The sequence below is a fragment of the Pelodiscus sinensis genome, chromosome 8 (genome assembly GCF_049634645.1).
Source record: "Pelodiscus sinensis isolate JC-2024 chromosome 8, ASM4963464v1, whole genome shotgun sequence".
Lineage (NCBI taxonomy): Eukaryota > Metazoa > Chordata > Testudines > Trionychidae > Pelodiscus > Pelodiscus sinensis.
Window position 1 is genome coordinate 40987389 of NC_134718.1, and position 19183 is coordinate 41006571.

Sequence of the window (19183 nt, forward strand, 5' to 3'; positions counted from 1 at the left end):
GATCTTGCAATACCTGTTCAAGCTCAAAAGTTCTGGCTTATCAGTGAGCTCAGTTTGAGGCCACCTGATGTCCATGTCAGCATTCCATCACAAGACAGATGGAACATCAATGTTTACTCTCCCAGTGATCAGAGTTCCTAAAGGGCCTTGGTACTGTGCATCAGACCACCTTTTAAACTGCTCACCACTGGTTCACTACTCCATTTATCAATTAAAGTGGCATTCCTAGTCGCCATTACTTCAGCCAGAAGGCTGAGCGAGAGAGTAGCACTCGTGATTGACCCCCTTTATACTACATTTTTCAAAGAAAATGTCACTTTTTCTACATAAGGTTCTTACCAAAAATAACCCCTGAATTCTACTTGAATCAATGGATTCACCTCCCAACAATTTACCCTAAGTCTCACAGTAACCCCATGAAGACTGCTTTACACACTCTAGATGTCAGAAGAGTGATAGTGTTTACCGTGATAGAACAAAACCATTCTGGAAATCCCCTAGACTCTTCATTTCAACTACAGAGCATTCCAAAGGGGAAGCTGTCTACTCATCGACTTTCAAAATGGATTTCCACATGCATTCACATAAGCTATCAGATCAGGAATGCTGAACCACCTGAACACATTAAAACACACTCCTTGAGATCCATTTCATCTTCCATAGTGTTCTTTAATAATGTACCTTAATAGAAATTTGCAAGGCAGCCACTTGGACCTCTACCCACACGTTCACAGAATTATATGCAATCACAGAAGACTACAGAAATGATGCAGAGGCCGATATCACAGTACTTACCTTGCTCACATGAATCCAAATCTCCCTCCCTCCCCAAGCATCAAAGGGACACTGCTGTATAGTGGAGCACTCACTGGGACTCCACTTGGAGAAGTTACTTACTGTAGTGGGCAGGGCTGGCCACTCACTGACCCAGAGAGGGAAGATCACTCTCTGAATCTGGGTGGGCCAAGTCTTGTCCTGCCCCTTTAACTCTCTGGAAGCCAAGGGGCAGAGCAAGTAGTATAAAAGCCCAGTCCAGGAGCTTAGTAAGGGCCCAATTTATTGGAGGAAGCAGAGGCCTGCCTTAAGCTCCTCAGCTGGGACGCCACTGAAGACCTTGCTGAGCCTGAGGACTGGACCAGACTGCCAGGCCACTACACCAAAGAGGAGACCTTTCTAACCCTGCCAGAGGGTTCAGACCCCGATGACCCTGAGAACCTGCCATGACAGTAGAGCCAGGTATACTCCGAGGAGGAGTTTGGAAGTGGCCCAGGAAAAGCCAACAATAGTCAAGCTGATCTCCTTATAGTCAAGTGAGTCAACATGTTGCAGCCAGGATCCCCGCTTACTCCAGTTGCAGTCAGTCCTGCCTCTGCCAGGACCCTGGGCTGGGATGCAGTAGAGTAGGGAGGGCCCACGTCCCCCCTGCCACCCCACACCCTGGGTGGAAGTCTCCCCCTCTTCTGCAAGTGAACTTCTGTTTACCTGCACCAGTGTCTAGGCCTACCTAAACTTTTGAACTTCAGCTTGTTTGCCTGCCCTGCCCTGCACCAGGGCCTGGGCTGCCTTAATGAACTACTGAACTGCTGTGAGTTTGACCGTCGCACCGTATACTCAGGGCCTGGGCTTAAAGAGGACTTTTGTGGGGTTGTTTACCAGCTTGAGAACAGGCCCAAGCCCCAGGATTAAGCCAGGTGGCTTACACTCACCTTTTGCAGTAACTGGAGTTCTTTGAGAAGTGAGTCCCTGTGGGTGCTCCACTACCTTCCCTCTTCCCCTCTACTTTAGAATTACCAATACAGATTTTACAGTAGAGAAGGAACTGGAGGCCTCAAGTCACGCACGCACTATTTGCAATGCTGTTGGTGTCTCAAGACTCCTACTGCGCGTGCATGACCCACATGGAGACTGCTACCTTAAATCTGGAATAGATTGCATCAGGTCACCACCACCACCACCTAAAGTGAAGCAACCACTAGGACTTGCATCTCAAAGAACTCCAATTAATGCACAAGGTGAGTAACCTCTTTTTACCCAGTTTGTCTAACTACAGTTCTGTTAAGCTAACAAAGGGAAACACAGAACATTATTTTTCAGTTTACTGGTTCTGTGTTTATTAATTTTCCCCATATTATTATGTTATACAGGTGTTCAGAGTAGACAGTCCTTCTGGCATTAGAATCTACGACTTAGTGTTAAAAATTTAGTTAAATGATGTGTTGGAAAATCGTAATGCAAATTTCTGAACCCATATGTATGGCCCATTGAAATCCATAGTACTCTGCATGGTCTGTTCTAGCAATTCCTGACGCAAGATCTTTCCGTAGTTTGCAGTTGATTAGTAAGTAATAAAATGTTGTATATAACAAGAACATTATTAATGCTGCAATTTTGAAATATTTAGCACTGTGCTGCTGCATCCCCATATCCCAAGAGAAAGCAAGTTTGTGAATTACTTCTGAGAAAAGGAGCCAACATCAATGAAAAGACAAAAGAGTGAGTGCTGTGGATGGGTGTGTTACTCGTTCAGGATGATTTCATGGCATGCAGGTTAATTGTAATTTTTTTTAACAGCTTTTTGACACCTCTCCACATGGCATCAGAAAAAGCTCATAATGATGTCGTTGAAGTGATTGTGAAGCATGAAGCTAAGGTATGAATTACTTCCTATATTTTTTTCTCCTAGAATTATCTGTAAGGTGTAATGTAGCACAAAGTAGATAGACAGCGGTTGTAAATTCAGCATTGTGCATAGAATTAGGTTTTGTAAGTATACATGTTTTATACGCAACACAGATGATATACATATAGGTTGAACCTCTTTAGTCCAGGACTATCTTGTGCAGCAATATTCTTGGTCTGACATGGTCAGGGACTCTGGGTTCTCCAGAGTTGGAGCACTCAGGAAAAACTGGCACAGCAGGACCAGGCCTCAGGGATGTTCCAGGACAAAACAGCCTGCCAGTGGCTGGGAAGAGAGCTGGGGAAGAGCAGGCGGGGGGGGGGAGGGAGGGGAGCTGTGGTAAGAGCTCAACTGTTGGGGCCAATGGTGGAAGCCTGGTGGAGGAAGCAGGTACTAGGAGCTGGGAGCCAGGCTGTGGGGCACCAGCATCCGGGGCTGGAGGCCAGGAGCAGAGCCTAGGGGCAAGGACTGGAGCCTGGTGGCCAGAGCTGAGCGCAGACAGGGCCTTGACCTTCCCTGGTCTGGCAAACTCCCTGGTTTGGAATCAGTTAGGTCTCAAGGGTGCTGGACCAGGGACATCCAACCAGTACAGGCAGTCCCCGAGTTACGCGGATCCGACTTATGTCGGATCCGCAGTTACGAACGGGGCCCTTCCTCTCCCTGGTCTCCAGCAGACCAGGGAGAGGAAGCAAAGCGGCGGAACACGCGGGCAGCGGACAGCCCAGACGCGTCTGGGCTATCAGCTGGCTGCATGCTCCGCGGCTTTGCTCTGCTCTGCTCCCCGTCCCCCTGGTCTGCAGACCAGGGGGACGGGGAGCAGAGCAGAGCAAAGCTGCGGAGCCCAAGGGCAGCAGGATAGCCACGGCGCGTCTGGGCTGTCCCGCTGCCCGCGTGTTCCGCTGCTTTGCTCCCCGTCCCCCTGGTCTGCAGACCAGGGGGACGGGGAGCAAAGCAGAGCAAAGCCACGGAGCCCGAGGGCAGCAGGATAGCCACGGCGCGTCTGGGCTGTCCAGCTGCCCCCATGCTCCGCGGCTTTGCTCCGGACGCCTGTGGTACAGCAGCTGGGGCGCTGCCGGTTGGTCCCGTAGCGCCGCTCTGGGCGCCACTGGACCAACCCAGCAGCACCCCAGCTGCTCTGCCCCAGGTGTCCCCAAGTCAGCAGCTGCTGAAAATGACCAGTGGCTGACTACAGGAAGCCCCTGCCCCGGGCTTCCTGGAATCAGCCGCTGATCAGTTTCAGCAGCGGCTGAATCTGGACGCCAGTTCCGACTTACATACAGATTCAACTTAAGAACAAACCTACAGTCCCTATCTTGTACATAACCCAGGGACTGCCTGTACTTGAATAAAATTATATCTATAGACTTGATGAATTTGTAACATTTTAACACACACAATCCTGAAGTTTTACTAATCACTAATTCAGTAAGCACAGAAAAAAAATGTATTTAGTGCTTAATTGAAAGCAATAAAATTGTGAAATTGTTTTACAAAAAACAAAGACAGAAGGTGGCAAATAAACTAGTTAGAAGAATAGTATGTAAGAGATCTGGGGCTTAAATTGGAAGATAAAAAGGAGACAAAATAAAATGGTGTCACTGGCAATAAAATTAAGGTCGAGGTCAAGATGTTGCATAGCTGTGATGACCCATTGCATTTTGGTCAAGTTTTCACTTAGAGAAAGTATGGAAATAGGATGTGCCACTTAATGTAATCACATGTACAAGACTGCTAAAATAGACTTACAATTCTGATTTTGGAATGTGAAGATAGGGCTGGGCAAAATATAGCCCATGGACCACATCTGGCCCGCCAAGCCACCAAATTTGGCCATCAACACAGTGGGGAGCCTCAGGCAGGCTCCCTGCTTCCTGCACACCACTCAGAAAAGTGGCTGTTGGGATCCTGTTTGTCTTTGAACATCTGCATGCCCAGGGGAGGGGAAGAGGCTTTGTGTGCTGCCCCTGCCCCCTAGCACAATCCCAATGACTGGAAACCGGCCAATGGAAGCTGCCTATTTGAAGAACGGGCAGCACACAAATCACCCCTCTCCTTCTCCTCTCAGGCTCTCAGCTATTCACAGACCCACATGGCCCTTGCCCAAGCTTCCTGCTGGGCTGCTGGCCGGGAGTCGCCCAGGTAAGTCTCCCGGCCAGAGCCTGCCTCTGGCATCACAGCCTGTCCCTCCTCCCTCACATAAACTAAACCCTCTGTCCCAGGTCACAACTCAAACCCTGCACCTCTCCTGCACTCCAGTCCCCTGCACTAAGTCACAACCATCTCCTTCACCCCAAACTCCCAGATCCCACACCTCCTGCTGCACCCCAGTCTCTTACCACGAACTTCCTTCTCCGTCTATCCTCCATATCAGACCCTGCACCTCCTCCATTAATATCATGGAAAACTGCAGCCCTTGACAGCTTTCCAAATTCTTGGAGTGGCCCCATATCAAAAGTTATTGCCCACTCCTGCTGTAGGACTTCTGACATGGCTGTTGAGAGAAGTCTAGAGAAGGATACAAAGCTAGTTTTATGGTTGAGTTTAGGGATGTTAAAATGCAGTTAATTGATTAGTCGAGTAGTCGATAGAATTTCCATCAACTACTCGACTAGTCGATAGGCATTTCTGCGTTCCTAAACTCAACCATAAAATTCAACCACTGGGGCTCTTGTATGTTTCAAAGGAGGAATGTGGAACTCCGTGTACAGCCTGAGGCCAGTGGGAAGTCCCGCTGACTTCGGGCTGTACATAGGTGCCTGCTTTGGAATGTACAAGCGTCCCCAGCAGGAGCACTTGTGCACTTCAAAGCCTTGGAGCGGGGGACTCATCAGCTGACCCCGGTTCCACGCAGCATTTCAGTGAAGCCCGGGATCAGCTGGGGACTCCCATAGATGCTGTGGGTGAGAGCCGAGTAGAGGTACCATTCTCAGTTAAGTGAACTATTTGCCATGTGGAATGGGAATTATTACTCTGAAACGGGTTTTAAAACTCTGGGTTGTGGCTTGTAAGGACAAGTTACTAGCTGACTGCGAGACACTTTGTTTCCCGTTCCTCCGCAGCTACGGGTGATTGCAGCTCCCGCTGGCTGAAGATCTCTGTTCCCGGTCAGTGGGAGCTGCAGGAAGCAGTGTCCTGGTCCATGCTGCTTTTTGGGACTGGCTTCCACTCACTGCCCTCACAGTGTACATTTCTGGCACCCCTGTATATACAGCCCCGAGGAGGGCTGGGGAGCCCAGAGAGTGGAGCGGGGACTGTGCTGACGGGAGGCAAAGCAGCAGATCTGGCTTAGCATTTCCAGGGGACGAATGACCCCCAGCACCCAAGAGCTGCCTCTGCCTGTTACTTTTGCTTCCTGCTCCAGGAAAGTTCCATGCACCAGAAGGGAAGAGCTGTAACAGGGAGGAAGCCAGGCAGTAATGGCTCATCTAGTGTAGACCAGGCCAGGGAGACAGTTGTATGTTCTTCACATGCTCCTGGCAGTACTTGTGAAATGCTGGAATAGTGGTATTCTTGCAACAGCTTCTGCAGCAATGGCAGGCACACTATTAGCACAGCAGCTGCTTGGGTTAGTCCCAACATTGCTGAGAGTTACAATTGTTAGGCATAGTTGCTCTTGAAATGTAATGAAGGATCAGCAAAATAATTTGTGCCAACATCTCTAGCTACCAGTTATTTCTGTGTCATTCTATGACTGTTTGAACTGGCACTACTTAAACATTTTGGAAATGATTAGTCAAATCATTTTCTGGGTAGCACCCCAGCTTTACTGTTTTGTTTTCAATAAATGTATTGGAGGCTAAGGGCTATAGGGTCCTTGGGTGCCCACTACCCTTGCTATAGAATAAAAGCACAGCTACTTGTTGTATTTAAGGGTAGCAACTAGCATACATTTTTCACATGTTCTAGGCTATCCTTTTCATGGAAATGAGTTACAAATGTTTCTTAAATGAAAATCAAGATTCTCCTTCATAGGTCCTGGGGTCCAAACTGTTGACACAAATGCTCATTGTGAACTTCCACCTATCATTTATGAAAATAAGTTCCTTGATGGTCTTCAATCCTATAAAACTATATTCTTAAGATTCAATGTTCTCTTTAGGTTAATGCATTGGACAGTCTTGGTCAGACTTCTCTGCATAGAGCTGCACATTGTGGCCATCTGCAGACATGCAGATTGCTGTTGAGCTCTGGATGCGATCCATCAATTGTCTCACTGCAGGGATTCACAGCTTTACAAATGGGAAATGAAAGCGTTCAACAATTACTACAAGGTACTATGTTTTTTAAGAAAATAAATCAATTTTTGAAATGGTGTCATACTTTTGCAGCATGAGCAGCTAGTAAGGAATACTATTGAGCTCAAGCAAAAGTATATCTTATACTAGAAGACTTACCTAGCATTGTCCAGACTGTTCAGGGCAGGAGGCTGGTGGGGCAAGGGTGTGCAAGAGTCAGGGCAGGGCTTTGGGGATGTGCCCCAGGGAGGAGGCTGGGGGTCTGGGCAAGTGAGAAGGTGAGGGTTGGGTAGTGTGGAGGGGCTCAGGGTAGAGAGTCCCATCTGGCAGACTTTCTCTCCCTCCCTCTCTCCTCTTGTCTGCATAGGCCTTCTGTCAGCCCTAGCACTCCTCCTCCCCCCTCAGCTACCAAGGGTTGGGGCAGGAGAAGGGATTTAGGGCTACCCGGTCTGCTGGCAGGCAAGATAGCAGAGCTCCAGTTCTGCTAGCCATTCTCTTGGTTGTACGGTTGCACCCAGTGGTCTCTCTGCAATATAGCTTTCCCCTGTGGCTTACTGCCCCCGTGGTCACTCTGGGTACATCTAAACTACGCTTTAGTTATGAAAGAGGATATGCAAATTCTGTGGGAATTTGCATATCTTCTGATCTCACTTTCAAAAGCAGTCTGGATGCAGTGTTTTCAGGGGGAAAAATCCCTTTTTCGAAAAACTGCATAAACCCCAGTTTTTGAGGAAGAGCGGTTTTTCGAAAAAGGAGGTTTTTTTTCCAGGGGGAAAAAAACACGCAGCCAGACTACTTTCACTTTTGGAAGACCCGTAGAATTTGCATATCCTCTTTCGAAAATAAAGCATAGTCTAGACATAGCTGCTCAGTATTGCGTCCCTGCTCTCTGTGCCCCTCCCTTTTCATGTTATAGAAAGCATCCCATTCTCGGTACTTCCTATTTTCTTGACACAACCCAAACCATGGCCTTGCTTTAAGTAAGGATAGGAGGAAGCTACACACCAAATTTCATAGTCCCTGCTTTTCTGTTTAGGATGAGTTCTTGAACAAATGTACTCAGACTGACATGCAGACAGATGGTTTCACAGACAAGCATACAAATCTCTTCTATAGATACAGATTTTTATTTATTTATTTATTGGTCTCATCTGTTAATTGCTACTCAGTATGTTTATGGATCTGCCACTTCGAGTCAGTTTAGGAAAAAAACACTTAAGAATAATGCCTAAGGCTGAAAGTGAGGCTCAATACTGGCTTGTTTTGTTTTACCTTTGTGACTAGAGATAAGAAAGTATAAAACCCAGGGTCATAAAAATACATTTAAGTGTCTGTGTACCCCACTGAAAAATTTCAGTGAAAAAACATGAATATAAGCTAAATATAAGCATTGCAGAATAATTGAAATTCTAAGACTGAATAGGAAAGTATGACTGCAATATTCTAAAGTTGATGACCATGCAAGAGGTGAATTAACACAATTTGGAAACTTGTGAATGCAAGGCTATAACTATGAGTTATGCTTTGTGAATTATATGAAAAGACACATGTTGACTAGAATTTCTTGATTTACCTAAGAGCAACCCCTGAAGTACTATATAGTAGTCCGATCTTAAATATTCTTCTATCTACCGTATATACTCGAGTATAAGCCAAGTTTTTCAGCACATTTTTTGTGCTGAAAAATGCCCCCCTTGGCTTATACTCGAGTCAGCGTCTCGAGAACTGAGGAAAGTGAGTACACTGGTCAGGTTCTAAGGCATCCAGGTTGTTGTTATGTTATGGACTGCACGGCGGGGCCTTTCCAGAAACGGCTTCGTGCCTCCTGCTTGCGGGCGGGCTCAGCGCGTCTCTGCCGCCGGCCGGGTCTAGCCGCGTGAGCCCGGAGCTCCGGCCCCGGTAACCGAGGCGCTCGGGGCGGGGGGCGCTGCCGGAAGCGGGCTGGGCTCCGTGTGTCGGAGGCCGTCACTGCGCGGGGCGCTCGGAGCCTCTGCCGGCCGCTTGGGTTGCGGATGCGCCCACAGGTGCTGCTCGGAGCCAGCGGCCTCGCCTCGGGGCCGCCGGCAGGGAGGCTCGGGGAGCAGCCGAGAGGGGCTCTGGCCTGAGAAAGGTCCGGGCGGGGGCTGAGCTGGTTGGGCCGAGTGTCCGAGCGTCTGTTCCCGTGTGTGACTGGTGCTGGCGCTGGGCGCTTTCTTGCAGGCGGCCCTTCAGGGGCTCATTGGATTGGCGGGAGGACTTTGAGTGGGAGTTACGGTATTTTTGATACCATATTGTTTTTGTTGACCCCCTTTTCCACTTACAGAGCTAGGTTATTGTTTTTCTTTGAAATAAATATTCATGTAATTTTATTGGTATCTATCTTCATTTTTTACATTTACCAGTAGCTGCCTCATTTCCTACCCTAGGCTTATACTCGAGTCAATATTTTTTCCCAGTTCTTTGTGGTAAAATTAGGTGCCTCGGCTTATATTCGGGTCGGCTTATACTCGAGTATATACGGTAAGTAAAATAAAAATACAAATAATTACTTGTATTATATCCCTGTTTTCTTTTATAGAAGGCATCCCATTAAGTAATTCAGATGCAGATCTACAGTTATTGGAAGCTGCAAAGGCAGGAGATGTGGATACTGTAAAAGTAAGACTACAAATGCAGTTTTAATATTTATGAAAGTGCGTATTTCACCAAACTCTATTTATGTTGCTTAAAAATGAGAGCCTTTCTCAGTCTGAGTGCTGTAGATGTATGATCTTAGTCCTGATCCCATTTATAATATGCAAAAACTCCCTGGTTAGATTTAATGAGTAATATTCGCCATTTTTCTGAGTCCCATTCAGTTCTTAATTGAAAAGAAAAAATACTGACAATAGTTATGAGTTTAAAGAAGGGGAAACAGGTGATTCTGTTTGCTCTCTCAGGATGCAGGATCCCTGAAAAGTAAGCTTTTATGTAAAAATTAATTGGCAAATTAAATATAATGTATTTAATTATTAAATCTTCTATTTTTGGTAAATAAAAAGTAACTTTTCATGCAGAGCAGTATTTTATAACCACTGTCTACATGTTTGTTTTTTGTCACGTTATTGTAAATTATTTTTGTTTTGCTTCACAGAAGTTATGTACAATTCAGAGTGTGAACTGCAGAGACATTGAAGGGCGTCAGTCCACACCACTTCACTTTGCAGCAGGATATAACAGAGTGTCTGTGGTTGAATATCTTCTTCAGCATGGAGCTGATGTTCATGCAAAAGATAAAGGGTGAGTACTCTTCCTACTAATCAGAAGTCCTTGAAAGATGCTGTCTGTGTGTTGTGGTAGTTCTGAGCCCTTGAATCTTGCTAACTGATTTATGTTCTGTCTTACTATAAAAACTTTATTATATTTCTTTGGAAAATCCTTCCTATATAATGCTATAAGGCATTCTCACTCTCTAATGCAATGGTTCTCAAACTTTTTGGCCTGCGGTCCACCCCACTCAACACAGATATTTCCACGGACCACCAGCCAACCACTCATGATGTCAGCATGGGTGCAGGAGTGGGTAAGGGGGGTCTGGGAGGTAGGGAGTGAGGAGTAGGTTCATGGTGGCAGAGTCTGGGAGTAAGGGAGGGTACAGGAGTGGGGTGGTGTTTCTGCAGGAGTGAGCTGTGAGGAGAGTGGGGGTTTGGCTCTGTGCTTTCCACTGCTCCCCAGCACCACTCCCTGCTACTCCCACTGACCCTGATTCTGGCCAATGGGAGCAGCAGAGAACACCTCCAGGTGAGTGGTTTCCTGGGCTGACGGGGGAAGGGAGAACGGCAGCATACAATCCACTTCCTTCCCCCACAAGCCATATCTGGCCTACAAGGCTTGCCAATGGGAGCAGATACCTGGTGTTGGGACTCCAACCTTGCACAGGGACCATGTGGCTGAAGCGCCAGTGCAGGCTCCCCATTGCAGGGGCTGTGAAGCCTGAGCCTGCGGCCCACCTGCAAGATGGTTGCAGACCACACTTTGAGAACCACTGCCTTACATTACGGCTGTTAAGCAAAGTAAGTTGTCATGGGATAAAAGGGAAAGTCCTCTCATAGATCGCTAACTGATTAACAGATAGCAAACAAAAGAACATAAGAACATAAGAACGGCCGTACTGGGTCAGACCAAAGGTCCATCTAGCCCAGTATCCTGTCTGCCGACAGTGGCCAGCACCAGGTGCCCCGGAGAGGGTGGACCGAAGACAATGATCAAGCGATTTGTCTCCTGCCATCCCTCTCCAGCCTCTGACAAACAGAGGCCAAGGACACCATTTTATCCCCTGGCTAATAGCCTTTTATGGACCTAACCTCCATGAATTTATCCAGCTTCTCTTTAAACTCTATTATAGTCCTAGCCTTCACCGCCTCCTCTGGCAATGAGTTCCACAGGTTGACAACACGCTTTCTGAAGAAGAACTTCCTTTTATTAGTTTTAAACCTGCTACCCATTAATTTCATTTGGTGTCCTCTAGTTCTTCTATTATGGGAACTAATAAATAACTTTTCTTTATCCGCCCTCTCCACACCACTCATGATTTTATAGACCTCTATCATATCCCCCCTCAGTCTCCTCTTTTCTAAACTGAAAAGTCCCAGTCTCTTTAGCCTTTCCTCATATGGGACCTGTTCCAAACCCCTAATCATTTTAGTTGCCCTTTTCTGAACCCTTTCCAAGGCCAAAATATCTTTTTTGAGGTGAGGAGACCACATCTGTACACAGTATTCAAGATGTGGGCGTACCATAGTTTTATACAGGGGCAGTAAGATGTTCTGGGTCTTATTTTCTATCCCTTTCCTAATAATTCCTAGCATCCTATTTGCCTTTTTGACCGCCGCTGCACACTGTGTGGAAGTTTTCAGAGAACTGTCCATGATAACTCCAAGATCTCTTTCCTGATTTGTCGTAGCCAAATTAGCCCCCATCATACTGTACGTATAGTTGGGGTTATTTTTCCCGATGTGCATTACTTTACACTTATCCACATTAAATTTCATTTGCCATTTTGTTGCCCAGTCACTCATTTTGGTGAGATCTTCTTGGAGTCCCTCACAGTCTGCTTCTGTCTTGACTATCCTAAACAGTTTGGTATCATCTGCAAACTTTACTACGTCCCTGCTTACCCCTTTCTCCAGATCATTTATGAATAAGTTGAAAAGGATTGGTCCCAGGACTGACCCTTGGGGTACACCACTAGTTACCCCTCTCCAATCTGAAAATTTACCATTTATTCCTACCTTTTGTTTTCTGTCTTTTAGCCAGTTCTCAATCCAAGAAAGGACCTTCCCTCTTATCCCATGGCCATGTAATTTACACAAGAGCCTTTGGTGAGGGACCTTGTCAAAGGCTTTCTGAAAATCCAAGTATACTATATCTACTGGATCCCCCTTGTCCACATGTTTGTTAACCCCTTCAAAGAACTCTAATAGATTAGTAAGACAGGATTTCCCTTTACAGAAACCATGTTGACTTTTGTCCAACAAATTATGTTCTTCTACATGCTTCACAATTTTATTCTTTACTATTGTTTCGACTAATTTGCCCGGTACTGAAGTTAGACTTACCGGTCTGTAATTGCCAGGATCGCCTCTAGAGCCCTTTTTAAATATTGGTGTCACGTTGGCTACCTTCTAGTCATTAGGTACGGAAGCCGATTTAAAGGATAGGTTACACACCACAGATAATAGCTCAGCAATTTCCCATTTAAGTTCTTTTAGAACCCTTGGATGAATGCCATCCGGTCCCAGAGATTTGTTAACGATATTCCTAAAGATAGGAATAAATGGTCATTTTGAGGAATGGAGAGACACAAATATTAGCCTCCCACCCCCAATGGATCTGTAATGGGACCAGTACTATTCTACTTATTCATAAATGATCTGGGAAAAGGGGGTAAAGTGTGAGGTGGCAAAATTTGCAGATGATACAAAACTATTCAAGAGAGTTAAGTCCAAAGCAGACCATGAAGAGTTACAAAGGGATCTCTCAGTATTGGCTGACCTGGCAAAAAATGGCAGGTGAAATTGTATTTATAAATGTAAAAGTAATGGACATTGGAAAAAATAATCCCCAAAGTACATATAAAATGATGGAATCTAAATTAACTGTTACTACTCAAGAGATTTTGGAGTCATTGTGGTTAATTCTCTGAGAACATCCACTCATGCTATGACAGTCTAAAAAGCTATCCCTTCCCCAATATCCTGTTAACAGAAAATATCATATTGTGTCTTCAAAAATCCATGTTATGACCGCATCTTGAATACTGTATGTAGATGTGGTCGCCTCTTCTCCATAAAAGATAAATTGGGAATTGGAAAAGGTTCAGAAAGGGTCAACAAAATTATTAAGGGTATAGAACAGCTGCCATTAGAGGAGTGATTAATAAGACTGGGACTATTTAGCTTTGAAAAGAGATGACTAAAGAGGGATATGATAAAAGTATTTAAAACCATGACTGGTGTGGAGAGAGTGTAAATAAGAAAGTGGTAGGCCAGGTCTATTCTGCAGGGGGAGGGTCGGCTTGAAGTACGCAACTCTGGCTATGTAAATAACATAGCTGGAGTCAACGTACCTTAAGCCAAGCGTGACACCATCTCCACAGCAGGAGATTGATGGGAGAGATGCAACAGCGAGGAATGCTAGTGCCAATGGGGCACACTCAGCGTTCAATTTAGTGGGTCTTCACTAGATCCGCTAAATTGAACCCTCGAAGACTGATTGCCGGAGTGTCAGTCCTGTAAGTGGAGACATGGCCTTTCTCCTTGTAACACAAGAAATAGGGATCAGCCAATGATAATATTAATATGCAGCACATTTAAAAGAAACAAAAGGAAGTATTTCTTTACAAACATACTGTCAATCTATGGAACTCTTTGCCAGAGGCTATTGTGAAGGTCAACATTCTATCTGGATTAAAAAGAGAACTAGTTAAATTCAGGAGGATACATCTATCAAAGGCTATTAGCTAGATTGGGCCAGGTTGCAGAGCCATGCTCTGAAGTGTCCCTAGCTCTGTTTGCTAGAAGCTGGGATTGGGTGACAGGATGGGTCACTTGATTACCTGTTCTGTTCATTTCTTCGCAAGCACCTGGCATTGATCACTGTTGAAAGACAGAATACTGGGCTAGATGGACCTTTGGTCCGACCCAGTATAGCCTGCCTTATGTGTTCATATGTTCATACAGTTATCCTCACTGATAAAACTAAGGCCACTTTAGTTGATAAAAGAAGTAATGAGCATTTTTAGCATTGGATTTTTAAGGATGTAAAGCCTTTGAAAGAGAAACGTGCATTCACAAGGGAAATCTGTACACAATTATGAAAATAAAGATTAGTCTTGCAGTATTTCTAAGTACAGTAAAACTCCATTAGTCCGGCATCCAATGCTCCGGGACTCCTGATGGTCTGGCACCATCAGGAACCCAGAAGTGCTGGGGGAGCCGGACAGGCTTCCCCGATTCAGCTGCTGCTGAAACTGACCAGCAGCTGAATTGGGGAAGCCGGGAGTAGAGCATCTGGGATGCTGCCGGGTTGGTCTCGTAGCGCTGCCCCTCGGGGCTGCGGGACCAACCCGGCAGCACCCCAACTGCTCTTGGGGACGCCTGGGGCAGAGCAGCTGGAGTGCTGCCGGGTTGGTCCCGCAGCGCCAAAGGACGGCGCTGCGGGACCAACCCGGCAGGACCCCAGCTGCTCTGTCCCAGGGGTCCCCGATTCAGCCGCTGCTGAAACAGATCAGCGGCTGATTCCAGGAAGTCCGGGGCAGAGCTGCTCTGGCCCGGGCTTCCTGGAATCAGCCGCTGATCTGTTTCAGCGGCGGCTGACTTGGGGACCCCTGGGGCAGAGCAGCTGGGGTGCTGCCGGGTCGGTCCCGCAGCGCCGTTCTTTGGCACTGCGGGACCAACCCTGCTGCACCCCAGCTGCTCTATTGCAGGCATCCCCGATTCAGCTGCTGCTGAAACTGACCAGCAGCGGCTGAATCAGGGACTCCTGGGGCAGAGCCGGACTATCGTAAGGGGGGGCTATGAGGGGTCTGGGGTGGCATCCCTTCCCACCCCACTCCAGACCCCTCATAGCCCCCCCTTCTGATAGTCCGGCATATCTGATAATCCGGCACCCCCTGGGTCCTAAAGGTGCCGGATTATCGGAAGCTTACTGTATATGGGTAGCTACCTGTTTTTCATGTTTTATTATCTTGATTTCTCTTCAAAAGCTTAAAAAACCCCGATGATTTCTAAAAAGTTGTAGAATATTCATGGTGCTATAGTTAGAGCTGTTTTTGACATAATTATTTATGTAAACCGAAAAATTAGCCTGTATTAATAGAAGTTTGCTTAATCTTGTTTTTAGAGGGCTTGTTCCTTTGCACAATGCTTGTTCCTATGGTCACTATGAAGTAGCAGAACTGCTTGTTAAACATGGTGCAGTTGTAAATGTTGCTGACTTGTGGAAGTTTACTCCCTTACACGAAGCTGCAGCAAAAGGAAAATATGAGATCTGCAAACTTCTACTACAGGTACTTTATAGGTTGATAGAAAGGAAGTTAACCAATGAAAATAAGTGTGTTATGTTTCATCTGAAGAGTGCGGAAGAGCTTCTATTAAGAAATAGATTTTATTTGTGTTGGGTTTCCAAACAACGGTTATTAAAAATGAATTTTAAAATTAAGCAATATGTTTTAAGGGTAGGCTGTCCTTCCTTTTACAATGTGTGGACAAGTGAGATGAGTACTTAATTTCTTCTGGGCTTTTAATACTCTACAGCATGGTGCTGACCCCACAAAGAAGAACAGAGATGGAAATACTCCTTTGGATCTTGTTAAAGATGGTGATACTGATATTCAAGACCTACTTAGGGGAGATGCAGCTTTGCTAGATGCTTCCAAAAAGGGTTGTTTGGCCCGAGTAAAGAAGCTTTGTTCACCTGACAACGTGAATTGTCGTGACACACAAGGAAGACATTCAACACCACTACATTTAGCGGGTTAGTGCTATTAAATACTAGAGTTAGCTTAATCCATACTACAGAGTTAGGTTGATATACGATAACTTAGGTCATCCTGATTATGTCTGTGTACACGGACAGTCTTGCCTCCACCGATGTACTTGCCTCACTATGGTGATATCATAACTCCACAAGTGATGTAGGGCTTGTATTGGTGTAGTTAGGGTGATACAGTTTCTGTGTAGACATTGCCAGTTACTTACATCGGTTGTTGGTAATTTCATGGCTCTGTGCTGCAGCCATGAAATTAGCAAAGCCGCTCATAACTTGGGCTGAGGTGGGTGGGGGATTCCAGCTACAGCCCTGCTGACCTCAGGGTCCCAGCTTTCTGGTGGGAGCCTGGCTATATCAAGACTCCCTGCTGTGGGAGTACAGTAGCCATGGAGCTCTGTGTAGAGAGCTCTCCCATTGGAAGCCTGAGACAACTGCTTTGCTCCCAGCAGGGATCTGGCAGATGGGGATGGTTAGGCTCACAGCAAGGAACCTGGAGCTGGTTGTGGGGAGCTGAGAGCCCAGACTTGGCCTCCCTTCCACCCCCCTTCCACACACACTGCCCCAGTGAGGTATAGTGTGGACATCTGTCACTATAATTATGGTACATTAACCTAACATAGATAAACAACGAGAAATCATGTGGCACTTTATAGACTAAAAGATTTATTGGAGCATAAGCTTTCATGGGCAAAGACCCACTTCATCAGATGCAGCCTAACATAGGTTGACTTAAGTTTTTAGTGTAGACATGCTGTTAGCTGACTTGGTTAGATTCATTAGAGAAGAAATGTATTTTTGTGACAGGATAATCCTGAAAGCATAGGAGATTCTCAGGTGTGAAGTGGTCTACTCATCTCATTTTGATGGTGTCTCTGATCCCTACCACTTATCCCTGTTTATTTCTCTCCTCAATTTCTTTGTTGCAGCCCTAAGCCACTTTCATCTTCAAACACCCTCCCCTTACAGGAAACATTTGCATATCAATTTTTTTTCTTCCAAAAACACTTAGATTGCATTCCTGCAAATTATATATATAAAAAAAAGATACATTTTAGCAATATGTCTTGCAGCCTTTCCCCTCCAGTCAAGTGGAACTAACACTGTGTGGGTAGGTTCAGAATTAGTCTTTATATATCATCTCTTGCTCTTTTTCTTTCCCCACCACAAAGCCCTAGTAATCTTAATTATGGACGTCCTATCTACTTTCATATACAAGTAATATCTTATGTTGCCATTATGAAGATTGTCACTTAAACAACTATTTATTTTTAAGGGAAGGATGTACCATTAAAGTTTTATACCAACTTAATTTCTATATTATAGAGCACTGGTTGTAATGTATTGTTATCAATTTGCATTACATACATGCATTATTCTCAGTGGAACTGAGCCCAAAGGTTGTCATCAGTTAAGATAGTCACCATTTCTATACTGCCTGTTCACAAGGAAATTTAGACTTTTTGCAAAGATAATGAAATGTAGCTACCCTGTGTTTCCTTTTCCATTCCAAAGGGTAGAGGAGTGAAGAGAAAAGCAGGGCTTATGTGGATTTGCATGGGGATGTTACAGCTAATGCTTAAATGTGTCTGTTGAAAAAAACTATGAAGTTAATGCACACATTTTGTTAGCTGTTTTCCACAAAAGGTGAAAAGAAGTTTGCTGCTTAACTTTTTTGTTGGTTAGTAAAGGAATAGCCGGTATATTCGGTTAAGTTGATTTTTCTTTATCTTCTTTGGTTTGATGTCAGGTATGGTTGTCTGTAGTAACCTTAACCATTAACCGGATCTTGTCAAATCTAGGGAGTTTTCAGTGAGAATAACAAATCAGGATTCTTACCTGTAATGAAGAGTTTCTACGTCGTTATTGAGCAGTACCCTCCCTGCTTGCCTTGCCTTTTCAATTTCTCCTTAAAACCAGGCACCAGCAAGGGGAGAGAGGACATCATGTAACTGATACCTGGCCAATACAGTGACCGTGCTAATGTGGGCCCAGCAAAGCTTGCAGATTGAAGGGGGTTGCCAGCTTAGTGGGATTCAGCAGTAGTGGTGGAGAAAGATGGAAGAAAACTGAGGCTACGTCCAGACTACAGGCTTCTTGAGCAAGAAGCATTTTTCAGAAAAGATCTTCTGAGAGAACTTCTTGCACAAGAGAGCATCAAAAGAGTATCAAAAAAGCAGTGCGCTTTTTCGAAAAATAGCATCCAGGCAGTTTGTGTGCTATCTCATGTAAGTAGTGGTATGGACAGAATGGCCACCATGACATTTGTGCTTTTTCTTCCCTCTTCTTCCAAAAAAGCTACCTCTTCCCTGTCCCCACACACCTTTTTGCGAAAGAGCTCTTTCGCAACAATGCTTCTTCCTTGTAGAATGAGGATTACCAATTGCGCAAAAAGCCCTCTCTTCTTTTGATTTGCTGTCGATAGATGGCACTTGAAGTGTGGACGTAACTCAAGTTTTTTCCGACAAAACTCCGTAGTCTACTCTAGACATAGCCTGACTGGTGAAAAGAGACAAAGAAGGGTGGTGTGAAAGTGGGTTGTTTTTGTCAGGAATGGAAACAGAGAATGTTCTAGTCATCAGAACGAAGATGCTTATTGAAATTTTCTATTTAATTGCTCACGCCATTAGAAATATAACTTTTTGTAAATGAAGAATTTAAATTTTCATCAGTACTGTTGATGCCACAGTAATGTGTGTATTTTAGAGGCCTGGATTGGTTTGAAATCCATTAATTTTTATTTTGGAAAATCTTAATATTCAATGCTAAATGTCTAGATGCAGACAATGCATTTATTTTCAGGTAAAGTTGTTGAGTTTGAGAATGTTTGCCTAAACATTTGAAATATTAAAAAAAAAATGTAGAACTGGAGTTCTCCTTGCAAATAAGTGGCATTGATTGTGGAATTGAATATGTAGGAGTCATTTGTTCCATAGTGGTAGTAAATGATTTCACACAGCATAGCACAATTTGGCTAATTGTAGATTTTTTTTCTCAGATAGGATTTAAAAATAAAAATTGTATTTAATCAGGATAATTATTCTGACTGTTTTTCTTTTCCTTCCTTCCTTAACTGCTGGTTAGCTGGTTACAATAATTTGGAGGTTGCAGAATACCTGTTACAGCATGGAGCTGATGTGAATGCACAGGATAAAGGAGGGTTGATTCCTCTACATAATGCTGCATCTTATGGGGTAATTATCTCTAACTTGGGGGTGGGAGGGGTTGGAACAATTTGAAACTTCTGAAAAAACTCTGATAT

At 45.0% G+C, this 19183-nt stretch overlaps 1 protein-coding gene across 7 annotated transcripts in view; it reads left to right on the forward strand.

Moving 5' to 3' along the window:
* TNKS2 (tankyrase 2) overlaps positions 1 to 19183 on the forward strand; it is an 84412-nt gene that overhangs the window by 36858 nt on the left and 28371 nt on the right. For all 7 annotated transcript variants that reach the window (XM_075935134.1, XM_075935133.1, XM_075935131.1 and 4 more), the window contains exons 10-17: positions 2402 to 2493; positions 2572 to 2650; positions 6780 to 6951; positions 9473 to 9552; positions 10028 to 10173; positions 15277 to 15442; positions 15690 to 15909; positions 19006 to 19115. In XM_075935134.1, coding sequence (XP_075791249.1) covers positions 2402 to 2493; positions 2572 to 2650; positions 6780 to 6951; positions 9473 to 9552; positions 10028 to 10173; positions 15277 to 15442; positions 15690 to 15909; positions 19006 to 19115 — 1065 coding nt within the window. The remainder of the gene's footprint in view (positions 1 to 2401; positions 2494 to 2571; positions 2651 to 6779; positions 6952 to 9472; positions 9553 to 10027; positions 10174 to 15276; positions 15443 to 15689; positions 15910 to 19005; positions 19116 to 19183) is intronic.